General features: G+C 43.5%; 3 protein-coding genes across 3 annotated transcripts; all 3 read right to left on the bottom strand.

Moving 5' to 3' along the window:
• Nucleotides 1-477: 477 nt before the first annotated feature.
• On the bottom strand, nt 478-4,083 carry LOC310806056 (uncharacterized protein). Its single transcript, XM_083672009.1, has 5 exons — nt 3,969-4,083; nt 3,626-3,805; nt 2,992-3,201; nt 2,661-2,739; nt 478-2,358 (listed from the first exon to the last, which is right to left on the bottom strand). Exons 1-5 carry the CDS (start codon nt 4,071-4,073, stop codon nt 1,214-1,216), a joined length of 1,719 nt encoding a protein of 572 aa, XP_083528135.1. The 5' UTR covers nt 4,074-4,083; the 3' UTR covers nt 478-1,213.
• A 3,518-nt stretch (nt 4,084-7,601) lies between these two features.
• Nucleotides 7,602-8,992, bottom strand: LOC310806087 (dolichyl-diphosphooligosaccharide--protein glycosyltransferase subunit DAD1-like). Its single transcript, XM_083672043.1, has 3 exons — nt 8,702-8,992; nt 8,098-8,259; nt 7,602-7,856 (listed from the first exon to the last, which is right to left on the bottom strand). The coding sequence occupies exons 1-2, from the start codon at nt 8,910-8,912 to the stop codon at nt 8,129-8,131; spliced, it is 342 nt and encodes a 113-aa protein (XP_083528169.1). The 5' UTR covers nt 8,913-8,992; the 3' UTR covers nt 7,602-7,856; nt 8,098-8,128.
• A 483-nt stretch (nt 8,993-9,475) lies between these two features.
• On the bottom strand, nt 9,476-17,634 carry LOC310806054 (protein-glutamine gamma-glutamyltransferase K-like; the record flags this gene model as incomplete). The annotated part of the gene is made up of 13 exons (XM_083672007.1): nt 9,476-10,746; nt 11,018-11,154; nt 11,307-11,467; nt 11,595-11,879; nt 12,272-12,425; nt 13,053-13,245; nt 13,621-13,759; nt 13,920-14,097; nt 14,353-14,460; nt 14,726-14,844; nt 15,366-15,617; nt 17,011-17,205; nt 17,334-17,634. 13 exons carry the CDS (start codon nt 17,632-17,634, stop codon nt 10,602-10,604), a joined length of 2,367 nt encoding a protein of 788 aa, XP_083528133.1. The 3' UTR covers nt 9,476-10,601.
• Between the last annotated feature and the right edge of the window lie 443 nt (nt 17,635-18,077).

Raw genomic sequence — 18,077 nt, forward strand, 5'->3', positions numbered from 1 at the left:
CATCAGCTCTGTCCTAATGGCACCATCCTTATCTTAAGATGAATGCATCTACTATACAGTATGTATACTATACGGTCACATGACATTGTCCTGTATTTGTAATTCAGTATTGATTTGTAAACTTTCTTAAACCATTTAAATACTGTAAATTACTTACTTTGGCTGATATATTAAAGTAAACTTTCACAAATATTGTGTGAGGCCAAAGTATTTGTGGTAGCCAAAACAGAGGTATCCATTGGAAATGGCCACAGGTGAGATTTGTGTGGTTATGGAATGACTCTAGAAGTCCTTTCTCACAGTAATGAAGAGGAGGGATCCCTTTAGCAGACACACACTGCATGTCAACCACAGAGAGGCCAGTGACAGCAAACAAGAATGAATCTCTATCATTTCCCCATGTTCTACTTAATATCCTATCAACGAAATAACATGAAAGCTGTTACCAAGGTACCAATACTGTGGGCCAGTGTTTTGATGATGTTTATTGAATCATTGTCATCATAACAGAGTAGAAACTTAACTCTGGCTGAAGAATACAAATACAAAGCTCATTTCTCTATTCACATGTCTGTTATCTGACAGAGAACAATCCTTATTCCACTTAAATCAGACAGATACCAAGACAGTTTCTACCTTCAGCCCATAAAACAGGGGAGAACAGACCTTATTCCACTTAAATCAGACCAGTAACAAGACAGTTTCTACAGTTTCCACTTTCAGGCCATAAGAGTTTTGAATAGCTAACCCTCACTGCCTACCTGCACTACTTGCTGCTCACCCACAAACGTATTGCCTTATTTACACTTATGCCTATTACACTTATTGACTACTGTGTTATTATTGTATTTTTATTGTTATGTTCTGATATGTGCACTGTTGAGAGGATGCTTGGAAGCATTTTATTGTACAATTTACATCCTGTTCATAGGATGACTTTGACTTGTAACACAAACATCTCAACTCCAGGACTATGCAAACACTGATGTACTGTGTAAAAGGTATCTCTTACAAAGGTAAAATAAATCAATAATTAGCATGTTAACAGAATGTTTTGACTATTGTAATAACAGTTATTATACAGCTATGGGGGGCATCCAAATATGACCAAAATTTTTTTTTCCTTCTATGTTGTTCAGCATACATAATAATCCCCACCCATGTTTACATCGCTCTTTATATCCATGTTCAATATCATCAATCATGCCTGTGATTATGATACATTATGACTTTGCTTGGGTGGTTTTACACAGCTCCGTTGGTGCCGTTTTAAGTTTGAATCCTGATTGAAACCTTTGCCACAATTTGAACAGGTATACATTTTGGTCTCACTGTGTATGCGAAGATGGTACTTCAGGTGTTCGGCTCTGAAGAAACTCTTGCCACACTGCGTGCAGTGAAATGTCCTCTTCCCAGTGTGGGTCTGCTGGTGGCGTTTGTAATGCCCAATCAGGCTGAAGCTCTGACCACACTCTGAGCAGTGATAAGGTCTCTCTCCACTGTGTGTACGCTGGTGCAAAGTCAAACACCATTTTCGACTGAAACTTTTTTCACATTGGGGGCACTTGTACAGCTTTTCTCCTGAATGTGTAACTTGATGCTTCTTGAGGTCTTGAGAAAACCTAAAACATTTGTCACATTCAGAGCATGGAAAAGGCTTTTCTTCTGTGTGGGTTTTCCTGTGTGCTTTAAGACTTTCTCTGTGGCTGAAACTCTTTTCACACTGCTCACACCGGAACCTTCTGGATAAGTCAGGGTGTTGGTGATTTCTAAGATCAACAGCTGTAACGAAGGACTTCTTGCATACATTGCAATCATAGGGCTTCTCTCCAGTGTGTGTCATTTTATGTCTAGTCAGATGGTGCGCTGCCCGAAATCCTTTCCCGCAATCGGAACATGTATATGGTCTCTCTCCGGTGTGAGTTCGCATGTGTTTTTTCAGTCCATCAGAGTTGACGAAGCTCTTCTCACAATCTGTGCACTGATACGGTTTTTCCCCTGTGTGACTCCTCTGATGTACCTTCACATCAAATTTTCTGCTGAAGGTCTTGCCGCACTGCGGGCATGCGTGACGGGTGGAGTGGCATTTTCGAGGCAGAGCTGACGTTGTTGCGGCGGACGCTGCTGGAGACTTAGGAGAAGTAGGCGTTGAATGTGTTGTTTCTGTAGACTTGTGCAACTGTGCTTTTGTTTTGGTCGTTTGGGAACACTCTGCTATGATTGTTCCTGAGTGCTGCAGGGCGATGTACTCTTCGGGGTGAGACCTCTTCATGTGTCTATGTAAGAAGTGCTTTATGGTGTAGGAGAGCTTACACTGGGTACATGGGAAGACTGATGAGGAAACCCCTGCAAAACCACCTAGCAGAGAGAGAAAAACAAACAGGAATATACTTCTGCGTCACAGACAAAAAAATGTACAGTAACTGCTTACACACCTTGGTATCATTATAAGGAATCCACATTTAATGTATTGATTTTCAGGCCCTGAGGCAACAAAATATGAAAATTGTTCAGGTGGGCGAATATTGAAATTTGGAAAGGCAATGTATGATTACAGGCATAGTTGAGTAAATAACCACACATTCTACATGTCTGTCGTACAGTATAACACATTATGCTCTAGGCAACAAAAGAGTTCCCACCCCACCACTAGTACACACCGAAATGAACAGCATCTGAGCTCAACAGCGTGCTGCAGTCTTCAGAGTCACATCCAGAGACGCCATGGTTTCTACAGGCCTACAGAGAGATGGAGGGGAAAGTCAATTCGGTTCAAAAGTCAGTTACCATGGAGATAAGGCTGCGAAAGTCACTGATAGCCCCTTTCAAGCACACTGAGGCATCCTGATGGGTGCTGATAGGAAAGAAAAACAACATTTCCCTCTGCAACCATCAAATCTACCATGAAATAGGCTCAACTAAAGAGTTTATTTTGATGAAAAACTATCTAGCCTGACAAACACAGGCCTTTATTAGACATTTGAAACTCACCTGCGAATTCTCATGTTCCGTCCCACTGTCACTGTCTTCTGTTTCTGAGGATGATGACGCTTCCACTGGCCCCCAAAGCACTTCCGTGATTTCCACATCTTTGTTCTCCAAGCAATGATCTTTGGCTCCCTCATTCACTCCAGAGGAGCCATCCGATTCTTCGTCTTGTTCCTCAAACCTGTCTTTCATCTGGCCTGGAGAGGGTAACACCTAACATCGTGAAAAGTTGACAAAGTGGAACTTTATAAAATGATGGGGTACAGATTAAGGCAAATCTAGACTAAAAGCATGTTGACACAGTATGGTCAACAGTATAATAACATAATCATTACCAAATAATTATGTGTCACTTCATTTGAAATCAATTATTTCAAGTAATTACTGAGGAAGTGCCAATTGTTATTACATGCAGTAATCATATTAGTTCTATTACTGCTTGTATTATTGCTATCAAATAAAACACTACCATAACCACCTTTAATGAAGATCAGTATAGTAACTGGTCTGGTAAAGTGTTAATCGCCTGTGTGCTGAATGACCCGTTGCTGTGTTAAAACCTTAATGTCCCCAACAGACTGAGACCCTGTACCCAGGTCAACAGACTGAGACATGCCCTGTACCCAGGTCAACCTACCTGCTCAGTGACTCCATGGCGGTCCGAGAGTGACACGGAATCAAAGAGGGAATCTTTTTCATCAGGTTCTTCTTTTTTAACCTGGAATACTTCCACTCCAACAGCCCATCCCGGACTTTGCTGAATCTGAAACTCTTCAGCCTCCTGCTTGACAGGCTTTCTCCGGGGTAATGATTGATCCTAGAACAGACCAGGATTTGTGGAAGCATTATCACGCCGCTCACTAACGGCTAACATATTAGCTGATGGTATAGAAGATTAATACAAAGTGATCTTTATTACCATCTTTGCAGCATCCAGATTTACCACTGACATATCAATAGCTAGAATAAAGGAGAATTACCTGCAAAATGTCTGCTGAGCGACCACTGCCTTCACACCACCCAACATTATCCATCTGATGATGGGACGTCGGAAACACATGACCTGTCAAAAATATAACAGGCATACATTTAACCTCAGATAACTACCAACTGTTAACCTCAGATAACTATCAACAGCTATGGTATAGTAGTCCCTCCTCAGAGGAAAGCAGCAAAGAGGGTCTAGCGGCTAAGCTATAGCTAGCTACCTACTTGTACATCAAAGGGATTCCAATAATAACTGGCTTGTATTCAAGATAGTACCCAACTTGCAAATGATAAGAACTCAACTTCATCACCTGTATGAATACACATTACAAACAAGTATTTGCATGTAATATATAGTCTATTTAGAGTTCCTGTACTTGCCTAATGAATACTTTCAGAAAAGCCAATTCAACTAAGGTCAAGAGATGTGTTGGGAAAAATTATTGTTGTTGCATATTATGGTAGCTCTGATACATCACAATTAATATTAATAACCTGAAAGTGAAGCCAATATGGGTTTTCCATATCTATCATATATTTTCCTTAATTGTTTGATTACATCAACGTTTCTACAATGCAATGTCCTTTGCTAGAAAATCTCTTTGATGACGTAAACTAGTGGGATTATCCAACATCATGGCATTTGCCACGGAGTTGGACGTCCTTTTCGACTCACCCACCACCGTTGAATTCTGATCAGGTTTTCCTCCACATCAGGGACGTAGAAAGTATATTTCGCGAGGGGGTGCTGCCTGAAATGTTGTGAGGGGAGGGGAGGGGAGGAGGCTGGACTGCCCCCAGCAGGTCGGAGTAAAGAAGGGCACACTCATCAAGGTAAACACAATCAGCGCAGGTGTTTCCTCACCTCGATTAGTTTGTGCAGCGTTACTCTGTACTGCTGGAAAACGTTGCAAAAATGTTTGTTCTCAAACGATCAACGCCATACATGGTTAGTGTAAACTGGAAACATAAATATTGGGATTTATTTACGTATCATGATCAAAGTTAAATTGTGATGGGTGAGTCGAGAAGGCCGTCCAACTCCGTAGCAAGTGCCGTTATGTTGGATAATCCCGTTAGTTTACGTCATCAAAGAGATTTTCTAAGGATATTGCATTGAAATCCAAATAGATTTTGAGATTAATATTTAAAGATGTTAATTCTCTATTTTTCTAGATTTAGCATAGAAAACAAGAGGGTTACCAATGTAGACATACAAACTAAATTATCATCTCACTTCACCAAGACGTGCTAGACATCAGATGCTGCCCGGGGGATTGATGCCGGAAGCGTTAAAATCCCGGAAATCTGAAGCTACTAACAAATAGGTCCCCATTCACCCTCACTATAACATTACTACTACTACGACATTCGCTGTTGTTGTTATTGTTATGTTTCAATAAACCTTTTCATGAGTTGTGGGTGTCATGATCAAAATAGTTAGCAGTTATCACCATCTATCACCTTGCATCAGATTTAAAAGACGATTGGAAAACGCATGGGAAACCACCGCACTTCCGTACCCCAGTAAAACGTCACGCCATGGGGACGTATCTATTTCCCCTTCCAGCGCCGTGATCGTTTTGGATTCCGATCCTTCCTTTTTCGCCACTAATATTCTCCTCGTTGTTTTAGAGGATTAACCGATCAGCCTCATCCAGAAGTCTGTGACCCCGTTTCAAAGGATCAATGTTTAGCAAGTGCCGACCAGCACCTCGCTCTAAAAACTGTGAGCCTCGATGTTGCGACTCTTTCTCAAGCAGCCGAAAATGTTCAGCAAGTCAGACAGATTTGAAATCTGTCGAGACTAATGATTTCATATATATACACTGCTCAAAAAAATTAAGGGAACACTTAATTGTCACAGTGTAACACCAAGTCAGTTAAACTTCAGGGATATCAATCTGCCCATTTAGGAAGCACAAGTGATTACAGGTGCACTGGAGAGGCAAAAGCAAGACAACCCCCAAAAAAGTAATGGTTTTGCATGTGGTGGCCACAGACAATTGCCCTCTCCTTATCCTTCCTGAATGATTCTTCTCTAGTTTTGTGTTCTGCTAGTGTCCTTGTCACTACTGGTAGCATGAGGCGGTACCTGCAGCCCACTCAGGTTGCACAGGTAGTCCAGCTCCTCCAGGACGGCACATCCATACGCACGGTCGCAAGAAGGTTTGCTGTGTCTCCCAGCACAGTCTCAAGAGCATGGAGGAGATACCAGGAGACCGGCCGTTACACGAGGAGAGCTGGACAGGGTCGTAGAAGGGCATCAACACAACAGCAGGACCGGTATCTGCTCCTTTGTGCGAGAAGGAACGGGAGGAGCACTGCCAGAGCCCTACAAAATGACCTCCAGCAAGCTACTGGTGTGCATGTGTCTGACCAAACTGTCAGAAACAGACTCCATGAGGGCCCGACGTCCTCTAGTGGGACCTGTGCTCACTGCCCAGCACTGTGCAGCTCGATTGGCATTCGCGAGAGAACACCAGAATTGGCAGGTCCGCCATTGGCGTCCTGTTCTCTTCACAGGTGAGAGCAGGTTCACACTGAGCACATGTGACAGGCGTGAAAGAGACTGGAGACGCCGTGGTGAACGTAATGCTGCCTGTTACATCATCCAGCATGACAGGTTTGGCGGTGGGTCAGTGATGGTCTGGGGAGGTATATCCTTGGAGGGTCGCACAGACCTCCATGTCATAGCCAACGGTACCCTGACTGCTGTTAGGTACCGGGATGAGATCCTCAGACCCATTGTCAGATCTTACGCTGGTGCAGTGGGCCCTGGGTTCCTCCGAGTGCAGGACAATGCACGGCCTCATGTGGCCAGAGTGTGTAAGCAGTTCCTGGATGAAGAAGGCATTGACACCATTGAATGGCCCTCTCCTTCCCCTGACCTAAATCCAATTGAGCACCTATGGGATGTTATGTATCGGTGCATCCGACACCACCAAGTACCACCACAGACTGTCCAGGAGCTCAGTGATGCCCTGATCCAGGTCTGGGAGGAGATCCCCCAGGACACCATCCGCCGACTCATCAGGAGCATGCCCAGACGTTGTCGGGAGTGCGTACAGGCACGCGGGGGCCATACACACAATTGAATCACATCATGAGTTGCCGTGATAAAATTCACACAAGTTGGATCAGCCTGTGATTTGAATTTTTTACTTTGATTTTCGGTGTGATTTTGAATCCAGCCCTCAATGGGTTCATGATTTTGGTTTCCATTGACCGTTGTTACGTCATTTTGTTCTCAACAAATTATACCATGTACATCAGTAAAGATTTTCAACTTGAATAATTCGTTCATCAAGATCTGATGTGTCCCTTAAGTGTTCCCTTAATTTTTTTGAGCAGTGTATGTTCAGTTGATCGTTGTTATGTGGTGATTATTCAAAGGTAATTCATAGGACGTTTTATTGAGGATTTCATAGTCGTGTTGTCACCGCCATGTTTTCAAGCCGTGAAGTCAGAATTGTACTTCATTGTCCAACTTGAGGCTGCACAGATATACTGCCTCAGATATACTGCCTCCTGTTCTTGCCTGAATTCTAGTGTTCATTAATTAATTGATCAATTAATTAATGAATTGTTAATTAGTGTTAGTTAAGCCCCGTGGCCTCAACAAGTCATTTTATTATTTATTTTATTTCAATAATCTCAATTCAAACACAACAATCATACAAACAGTACAAAGTCTTTTCAGTAACAAATGACATAATTTGACAAACAGGATTAAGCTATGTCTGTCTGTCTGTCATGTAGACACATTATGGAGTTGCCCCTCTGTTGTCAGCCAGGCCCAATAAGAGTGGCACAATCTTTACTGTATGAACGTTGTCTTGAGGTGACAGATGCATCTGGGATTTTGGTCACATCTCTTGCTGTGAAATAAGATAAATAAGGACAATGTCAGTAATGTTTAGACAAATGTTACATGACAATTAGAGTGATTTTACCCCTTGCATTAAGTGACCCAAAAGAAGAACAAAACAAACAAGACAAAACATTTCCACACATTCTCCCATTGATATAAAATGCATGATCAAATGCAAAAGTTCTGCAATTAACATCATCTAAATTAGGATGCAGCTTTCTTGGTGGTGTGCAGTGTACCGTTCTCACCTGATATAGGGATCCAAATCATTACATTTTCTCAACCAATGAAATTAATGACCACTAGGTGCAGGACAGTGTGCGCCAATAAGAAGTCTGCAAAGGCCCTCTCTGGAGATATGGACAGGAACTCTCCTTTGTTTTCTGGATTGACCTGGATACGCAGGCACACTGTACAGATGGGGGGGGGAAAGAGGGCTACGATTACTTCTTCTAATGTTATCGGTAACTTTCCAGTGAATTACCAATGGTCTGTTACATAAGAAACATTTCTCGTAAGTTGGGGCCCAAAATATGGCTACTCTGTATGTAAGGAAGCAAAAAATATGTAGCCAAAGAGGATGAAAACTAAACCCATTTACTCTTTTTTGATGCAGCTAAAAAACTGTCTGGGGCAGGGCTAATAATCAACTCAGGGCCAAACCAGGAAAATGAAATTAATTAGGTGGAACATCCCTTTAAGGATGATTACACTGAGCTGTCGTCAAGTGAATGTGGATATAGGCTATGCATTTAGGGTTAGGTCTCCTCTACATATATACGTATATAGTGGAGACTTACTGATTATTTCAAAAAGGTGTTAACACTGAACACTTTACTGTAAATACTTTACCTCCCAGGATGAACGCTCCAACACAAGATATAAAGCCGGACAAAAAGCTGTTGAATGGGAAAGTGCCAACCAGGAGGCAGTATAGAAACTGCAGTACACCGGTCAACAGGATGTAAAAAAGGTATGCATCCACCACTTTCAACTTAGTCGGTGTTCTGGTCGTGTATTCCTCTATGAAGCGACCTATCACGGAAATGACTGAATTGGACATGTTTCTGTTGTGTGTTACGAAGTGAAATCAACGATTTCTGAGCGGGTTTGTCTGCTTCTGTCAAAAGCCGCATAAAAATGACGTCTGTTTCCAGTGGTGTAACAACAATAATATTCCTCTCTGCAACACTTTGTTTCCACTTTTATTGTTCCATTTAGCACAAACCATCGTGACAATACGGTCCCGTTGTCACATTACTTTCATAACATTTAAATAATTCTATATGTATTATAAATGAGTCAATGTTACATAATGTCCATGTGCCCATCCGCAACAGTCCCTGAGTGTTATCGTGACCCTCGGATTCTACTTGCACACAATGTTAGGTTTTGACTGGAGGGGGTCTTTAAATTGTTGCATTAATGTTACGTTACATACTGTTACGTGCGCTGATCTACTCCGTTCACAGCGATGCAAGACAGCAAAAGTAAGATAAAATTTGTTTGGAAATGAATCAAGATTTTGCCTTGACAAGCATCATTTAGTAAACTTTATTGTCAGATTGCCTGTCTTTTTGTCTGTTGATTTCAAACATGCAATTTATTTTTGGACTGACCGTGTGTGTGTGTGTGTGTGTGTGTGTGTGTGTGTGTGTGTGTGTGTGCGTGTGCGCCTGCGTGCTGAATGACCCGTTGCCGTCAGCCTTCCTCACACAAATCCATACAAACAATAAACAAGTTAAAGTACATACAGTCAGTCATAAGAAGTTGAGGAAATAAATAACACTAACAGATTTTAATTTAATTCACCCTATTGACATATATAGCATCATATAAAAAACGTAAATAGTGATACATACAATGTTTCCTTTTTACAATTATTAAACAATTTGATATCAAAGCAGTCAAAGAAGCCTTCTGTTCAACAACATGTATTGTAGCTGCCACAGATTATAAATCTGTTAAACTCTGCAACTTTGGGTTCTTTCTTCATAATTCTGAGCTGATTGTGGAATGAGTAGTGCACATTAACAGCACATATAATAGTGCTAAAAAAACGTAGATTCTGAAAGCATTGGAGCAGAGTTTCCCCAAGCTTGACTTCATAATACTGACTTATTCACATGAAATATTCTTTCACATGCACACACTGCATATGGACAAACATATCATCAGTTTCAGTTTTTTCAGCTTATCAAAAACCCCCACCAATATTTGAGATAGATTTACAGTAAAACATACAGTATACAGTAACAAACAATCAACTCTGGAGGACATACATGGTAACGTGATATTATTGTTCCCATGTGTCATACAGTTGATGCTCTGTGCAACAGTTAAACTGATTTTGAAATGACACGCAGTGGAACAAGTGCTAAAATGCTACTCATATAAAGATATATAAAGAATTTGATATTGTAGGCACTTCTGATGTGGTGATCCAGTCATAACATCTGTCATTTATGAAATGAGAGTATGATGTAAAATAGGGACGATGGACATATGTCAACATTAAGGATACATAAAAAGACTGTACATTCAGTCCAGCTTAGCTAAATGCTCTAAAGTTTAACATGAAGAGTTTCCTGTGGTCTCAAGTCTGGACTCTTGACCAAAACAACATTAGAAGTGGTGGTAGAATACCAAGTCAATATCAGTGTTATGGTAGAGAGGCAAAGAGAGAGCACGAGACGCCATTCAACATCAATAGTGCTTCGTACCGACTGGGCCTATGGGGTGTGAGGCAGGCTCATTGTTCCCGCACATTGATGCTAGCCACACCATGGACTTGTGTGAGCTGCCGGCAGTCCAGTGAAGCCAGAAGTTTCCTGGGGCCGGGCAGGACCGGGACAAAGTACTCTGTCAGAGTCACGGAGGAGCGACTGCCAACATCACTGAGGGAGAGGAGAGGAGAGGAGAGGAGAGGAGAGGAGAGGAGAGGAGAGAGAGAGACTCAGTATAACTCTATATATTCATAACATGAAAGAAGTATAATGACATCAAATAATGAAGACAAAATACGAATAACATCACCCATTATAGGATGACATTTAGTGTCATCGAGACTGACGCAGTGTTTCTATGGGCTTAAAACAAAACCATTGTCAGTGTGACAGATGGTAGTGGATGTGGGAAAAATAAATAGCTATCATATTTATTTCTCACCCCACAGCGATCTGTCGACCGCTCTGCAGGCCCAACCCCTCCACGTGGAACACCACCCCCTTCAGCGTGCGTGGGAGTGGATTGGTGAAGGAAATCTCAGCTGCCATCTTTTTCCCCACCACAGCCTCCCCAACAGGCTGCAGGAGAAGATGACAAAAAAAAATAAACATTAAAACACAACATTTACAGTACTACATCAGTAGACAGTAACAGATCTAACAGATCTGACGGATGTGCGGATAGATAAACACATTAGTTCATTCTTCCTTCCTGATTGGTTGTGGCTCACCTTTATGATGAGGTCAGGGGTCCTGAGTCGGAAGCTGAACTGAGTGGCCAGAACCTGCTGGGTCTCAGAGACCCGGCCAGACAGAGTCAGCATCAGAGCAGCCTGGTCCACCAGCTTGTCCTGGTAGTGTTGGTACTCAAGAACCCAGTCCAGGGTCTTCACTGAGAGGAGAAGAGAGGAGGGGAGGAGATGAGAGGGGAGGGAGACGTGTGCATGCAATAAAAGAAAACGACCTGACTTGACGTCACTAAGACGTAATACAAAGTAGCCCTCGCTGTTTTGCCTTACCCTCATTGGGCAATAGCTCCACCAGAGTCCTGTCGTTCTTGACGGTGGCCTTGAGCACGCCGGTGTAGTACATGACTGCCACCTGGCTGTGGATAGTGGTAGTACGTGGCTGAGAGCTGGTGTTGCGCAAGATTAAGGTGAGCTCCGCGTCACTCCCCATGCGTGGCCCTTCCCCATCCAGCGTCACCTCGATGGAGACGTCCTCCGCTACAGGAGAGGAATAAGCCTCTGGCTTGGAGCCATAGCTGCAGGCCGTTTCCACAGCGATGCGTTCCTCCTCTGTGCCTGATGGAGAGAATGACAAGGAATTAATAGGTAATCGGTTATCGGTAACACTTTCCTTCGTGTACCGTTATAATGCGCTCATAATGCATTATTAGTCTTGTTATGAGCAGTCTGCCTATAATGAGTTATAAACTGGACTAGATACTACTAGATACTAAATAGAATACAAACAATATGAACAAACACTGAACCGGTAGACCCCCGAAAAGCAAGACAAGCAAAAAAACTCCCTAGACGGGAGAAAAACATTGTACAGTATTACCAAGTTATCCTCTGGGTGCTTGTAGAGAATTGTGAGATGTTACCCCCTATGACCTTATGACCTTATGACCTTATGACCTCCTCAGCGCATGTGTGCCAGTGTTTGCAATTGCATGTCAATGTGATGATACCTTCAGGGTGTTTGTACAGGTGAGTGATGTCATGGCGCTCGTCAGAACCCACAGCCTTGGTGCTGATATTGTGGCCAATCGCCTTCTTCTCACTGTGGAACTGAGTGAAGGTGCCATCTTTGTTCCTCTGCCAGTAGATCTTATCACTGTTCACCTGCAGGAGAGACACAGTGGTTGAGATGCCAAAGAATTCCGGAACATTCACTGCGAAGTGTTTTATGTGGTATTTACTTTGATTGGCTACAAAATGAAGCATCATAATTTATGCATTTTTTGGTGAATAAAGTCAAAACCCATGGCAACATAGAATGTTGACAATTTGGGTGACTTTATTCAGCCTCTGCACTAAATGGTTTAAAGATACACTTGTGAACTCCCCCACGTGGATTTGAATAGAAATTAATTGGTGTAAGAGCCCATGCTTTGACCCATCCTATGCTTTTTTTCCCCACTTTGAATACTTTAGGAGGAGGTGGAGAAATGGGATACAGATTGAGACAGGGCAATGTGAGGTCATCACTGTGCACCTGACCTAACCCATCTCACATTGTAAAGCACTTTAAGACGTAGGAAAAAGGGAAGTCTAATAAATGCAATCCACTTCAGTAAACCAAATTTAGGTAGAAAGAAACTTGTTGAGATTGAGGGGACGAGGATGAGGACGGGGACGGGGACGGGGACGAGGACAGGGGGCGAGCTCAAATATAGAGAGGTACAAGATGAGAAAGACATTTCAGCATGTACAAAAGAGGGCTAGGCAAACATTTAGAAGAAGACTCACTTCAGCAAAGACGAAGGGCGAGTCGTGTTTGAGGAACACTTGGCCATTGCGGATGGCATTGACAGAGGCGGGGCCACAGCGGAAGGTGCCCTGGCTGGTCTCCTGAGGGGTGGCGTCTACAACCTGCCAGCCACCCATACCCGGTGGCAAGTCTGGACGAGCCATCCAACAGTCATTCCACACATGGAAGTTCCTGAAGGGAGAGATTTTTTGAATGTATTTATATATTCCTAAAGGGATAGTTTCGGTTAGACCTTATTTTCCACTTACTTATAGGCTCACCCATACACTTTCTCGGTCATACTTGTATTCATGTACACTGGTATGGAGCTAAATGCTAGCCCCAGAGCCAGCCAAAGAAACGTCAAGATTGGAAAAATGTGTCTGGAAGAGCCTACAACACTGTGGCACAATGAGGTCTAAAAAAAAAAAAAAAAAAGCTGAACTATCCCTTTAATGATTTTTTTGGAGGGCAGGGTTCACATCTGAATTCAAGTGGTGAATGATGTGAAATGATGTAGCAGCGGTGAGATATTATGACAGAACGTGTGATATTCCTTCAACATACCATATGGAGTCGGCATTGAGATCATCTATAGGCTCTAAATCCTCATCGAAGTACACGTCCGTTGTCAAGGAGACATCCGTGTCGTGGGCTGAGTTGAAGTTGGACACACTACGGGAGGGAATGCCCAAACACCTCAACACTGAAAGAAGATGAGGAGGGGACGGAGGAGGGGTTAATGCCTATGAACATAGCACTCATTTCTCCCTCTCATATACAGTAAGTCATTTGATTTAAATGCACAGACGCGCACACACACACACGTGCGCACGCACACGCACACACACACACACATTACGTACCTGTGGTGGTGACCCCAGAGAAGACCCAGCACTGGCCATAGTTGACGGGTGTGCCTCCCCCATCGTGGTACTTCTTCAGGATTTCCACACTGCCACTCCATGCTGTGGGGGCTGTCCCGCCTACATAGTTCCCTGACCAGTTTCCTGCCACAACTCCACGATCATCAGGGGAGTTTATCTGGAACAATGGGATTTTACATTTACATTTACATTTATGGCATTTAGCAGACGCCTTTAACCAAAGCGACTTACAACAAATACATTTGTTTAAGTAACTGAATCAAAGGAAACTTTGTATTCAGTTTTGACATTAGAAAAATTAGGTGCAAGTTGGCATCATTAGGTGGGAAAGATGGATTTGTGATGTTGTGGTTGGTGTTTTAAAAAAATAAACGTAAACAAGTGTTGTTTTTGTGTGTTTGTCAGGACTCACCATGGCTGAAATGACTCGCACCACATTAACAGTGTCTCCCCACCCGGAGGGAGGGATCTCACTCTTCTCCAAAACAAAGAGACAGGCGGCAAGGATCCCCTTATCAAACTGAGAGAGAGAGAGAGATGGAAGGAGAAAAGAAGAAAGGGAAGGAGAAAGAGACAGAGGAATAAGTCAGTCAGTTGGGGTCTTCCCTACTCTCTCTGTGGGTCTGTTGAGGAATGTCAAACGTTCTAGAGAATTCAGATAGAAATGTGTTGTGTGCTGTTTTAGAACATGCATGACATGCATGTCGAAAAGTCATCAAGCTTTCACCTCTCTGAATACACCCCATGTTTCACAATCACCCGACAATCACACTTTCCCACCTCACCTGTCCATAGTCCCACGTTCTAGCTCCGATTTGTTTCTCCGTGCCGTAGTAGAGCCTCCCGACATCATTCAGGACATACTCCTCCTTCTCCTCCTCATCATCCATGTACACTGTGTCATCTGGCAAGAGAGAGAGGGAGAAAGACGCAAGTTAAAGCCAGGACAGGGTAATTCAAAAGGACAATAATTCCTAATTATTTTATTTGAATTTTGTTTTAACTTTATTTTAAGTCCCATTGAGGCCAGAGGATCTGTTTACAAGGGAGACATAGTTAAGATAGCAGCTTGAATAAAGGACAGGAGATTTCCCTCAAGTGTGAGGTGATTATGTGATGTCATCAGCTTGAAATGAGGGTGGAGTGGACTATTGAGTGTGTTTGAGCTCACAGGAGGGTGGATGTCCACCCCTGATACATAGTTTCTTCATGACACCCATATTATGTGTCTTTATCTAATGATCAAATCAGATTCCATAGAAACACCCAGAGATCCTATTATGATTGGCCCAGAACAGATGCCGATCAATGTTTTGAGTATGACAAATCACTGTGATTGGCTGAAGACAGCAATATACAGTAGGCTCTCTTCATAGGCTCTCTTTGTCGTCAGAGACAAGAGAGTCTTTATCAACGGCCAATTACCTAAACACCATGGGTTGAACAGCATGTAGATGTCATTTTCCGGGTCGTGTGTTGACGTGGCATTGCCCTTTGGGCTGGTTGTTGCCACAAGGAGCTGGTATCGGCCAATCACTGCTGTGGGCAGGGAGTTGACGGACAGCTTGAGCCTGTTGCCATCCTCTTTCACGATCTTGGCCTCCCAGCGGTCGTCCTCCAGCTCCTCCACCAATGGGATGATGACATGAGTGCCCTTTGACACCATGGGCAGGGGTCCTGTTGGAGACACACAAATACACATATGTTAAGTGTGACACCAAGGACAACGCTTAGGTCGTGGGTTTGATTCCCGCTGGGACCATATATACTGAAATGTACGCACTCACTGCAATGTAAGTCACTTTGGATGAAAGCATCAGCTAAATGGCATATATTAAGGACAAGTTAACTATAGTAGCAAGCTAATGTGGATGCTACCGTATAATTGGTTTGACTCGTATTTTTGCTTATTTGTAAGTTATTGCTTTCAGGGAAAAATACAATCAGATGCTTTGCTGGAAGCCCATCCCAAACAGAAGGTTTATTCGGTAATAAAACATTTAACACAGGCACACGTTACCTCATAACGCCTATTAGAATGTTGAAGACACTGTGCCAGACCGCACCCTGCATTCCTACCTCTACTAGGGTGTGTTTAAGAACACACAGTAGCGTGGCACAGAACTCTTTTATCTCTCTTAGAAACGTACACAGAAATGTATGCATGCACGCACACACACACACACACACACACACACACACACACACACACACACACACACACACACACACTCTCTCTCTCTTAGTTCCCAGGATTGCTTACTGACTCTGAACAGCAGCATTTGTGCTGCATGTTGCTGTCCTATAAATACCGGCACAGCTCAGACGGCAGCTTGCTGCTCAGCTATTATTACACTGCCCGGCACCTTGCAGGCTCAACACACGGAGAGACTCAAATACAATACCTCTACAATCAAGATGCACACCAAATATGTATACGGGAATACAATCACACATACAACCTGGACCACATACAGTACGCTGACTGTTGTTGTTGAGCGTGGAGCTCAAGATCCCAAAGCATCACTATGCCAATTACAACTGTATGTGATATACAGCATGTGACAAATAGCATTTGATTTGATTTGTTGCAAATTTTGTGAAAAGAACATGGACAAACCATGGAAAACACATGGATGATGAGTCTTAGTTGTGTGTGGGGGGTGGTTAGGCTGTTTGTGGTGGGTGGGAGTCGTCAGTGGACAGAGGGGGTTTTGGGAGGGACTGTGAGGCTGTGTGGAGCTCTGGCCTGGAGCCACCTCACTCTGCACAGTCGTTACCATGGCAATAACCACCAAAACAAAGTGGGGAAACAAGGACTCGGTGAGAGGCAAGCATTCCCTTATAAATACACACACACACACACACACACACACACACACACACACACACACACACTCTCTCTCTCTCTTTCTCTCTCTCTCTTCCCAGGATATCCCTGCTTATAATGAGTGTACTGTTATCATGTGTTTTATCCCATGATAACAGGGAGCTTCTTGGAAGGGCTACAGGAGAGAAGAGAGTGTTGTTGTCACAGCTCATGACTCAACAGAATGATTCACTGACTGACCTGTCTTAAGCTCGAGGTGGAGTTTGTCTGTGTTGGGGTCAAAAGGTCGCGAGAGGTCTATCCACATCTGGAAAGTCTGTCCCCGCCGGATGATGAGGTCATCATCACCGTAGTAGCGGTCTGTGTGATGCTCCGTGCGGTTCTGACCCGTCTTGGTCTTCATCAGGTCCACAGATCGCACCGTCAGGAACAGCTCTGATAAGGTGATAAGATAAAAGATAAGAAAGATAGCAAACGCTCAACCTTTTTGTCACAATGTGCTGCATGTGATAAAGGTGTAGTACAGTGGAAAATATACCGGCATTTAAAAGCCGGCTAATTACCTTCAAGCTCGCCGCCATCAGTTACCGGCTTCTCGTCCTCCATACCCCCATTTATCTCCCCATTCATCCCCACTTCCGGATCCTTTTCCGGATCCCCGTGTAGGATGACATTGTCGTTGCTGGGTCTGCCACCGCAGCAGGGACAGATCTTACGCAGCCAGCGCCGACACGCCCCCTCTTTGTTGTCCTCCTCCGGTATATTCTCCTCATCCGGCTCAGGCTCCTCCCCCCATCCCAGTGTAACCGACGGGAACCGGCCGACGGCAGACCTGTCTCTGATTGACAGCGTTTCCACGGGCATCCTGAGAGACGGACGAGAGGTTGTTGAGTATAGTACATTCTGAACAGTTATGAAAATGTTTCATCAATATGCGGAACTCAATAAACAATCATTTTGTTTGTCTGTGACTTTGAGCAGATAAAAGTTATGGTGTCATCAGTGCGTAATCATTGCAAAATCAATCATCAAAAATACTGTGGAGATACAACTTTATCATTTCATATCATGAGTTGTTTTCTTGGTTGTTTTCTGGCCCTCTTCCATCATCTCTTATTTTCTTCCTCCTCCCTCCTTTATCCAACTCCATTTCATTGAACTCCCCCCCCCCCCCCCCCCGCTGGTAATAATCCTCTTTGTAAAACCCTTTCCAGAAACTTCTTTAGTCTCTCTCTGGAAGCCTTTCCCACCATCTCTCTGCATTCCTGGCTCTCACTGTTCTGTTCCTACACCGTGACAGGGCACAC

This window comes from Argentina silus (assembly GCF_951799395.1).
Source record: "Argentina silus genome assembly, chromosome: 6".
Taxonomy (NCBI): Eukaryota; Metazoa; Chordata; class Actinopteri; order Argentiniformes; family Argentinidae; genus Argentina; species Argentina silus.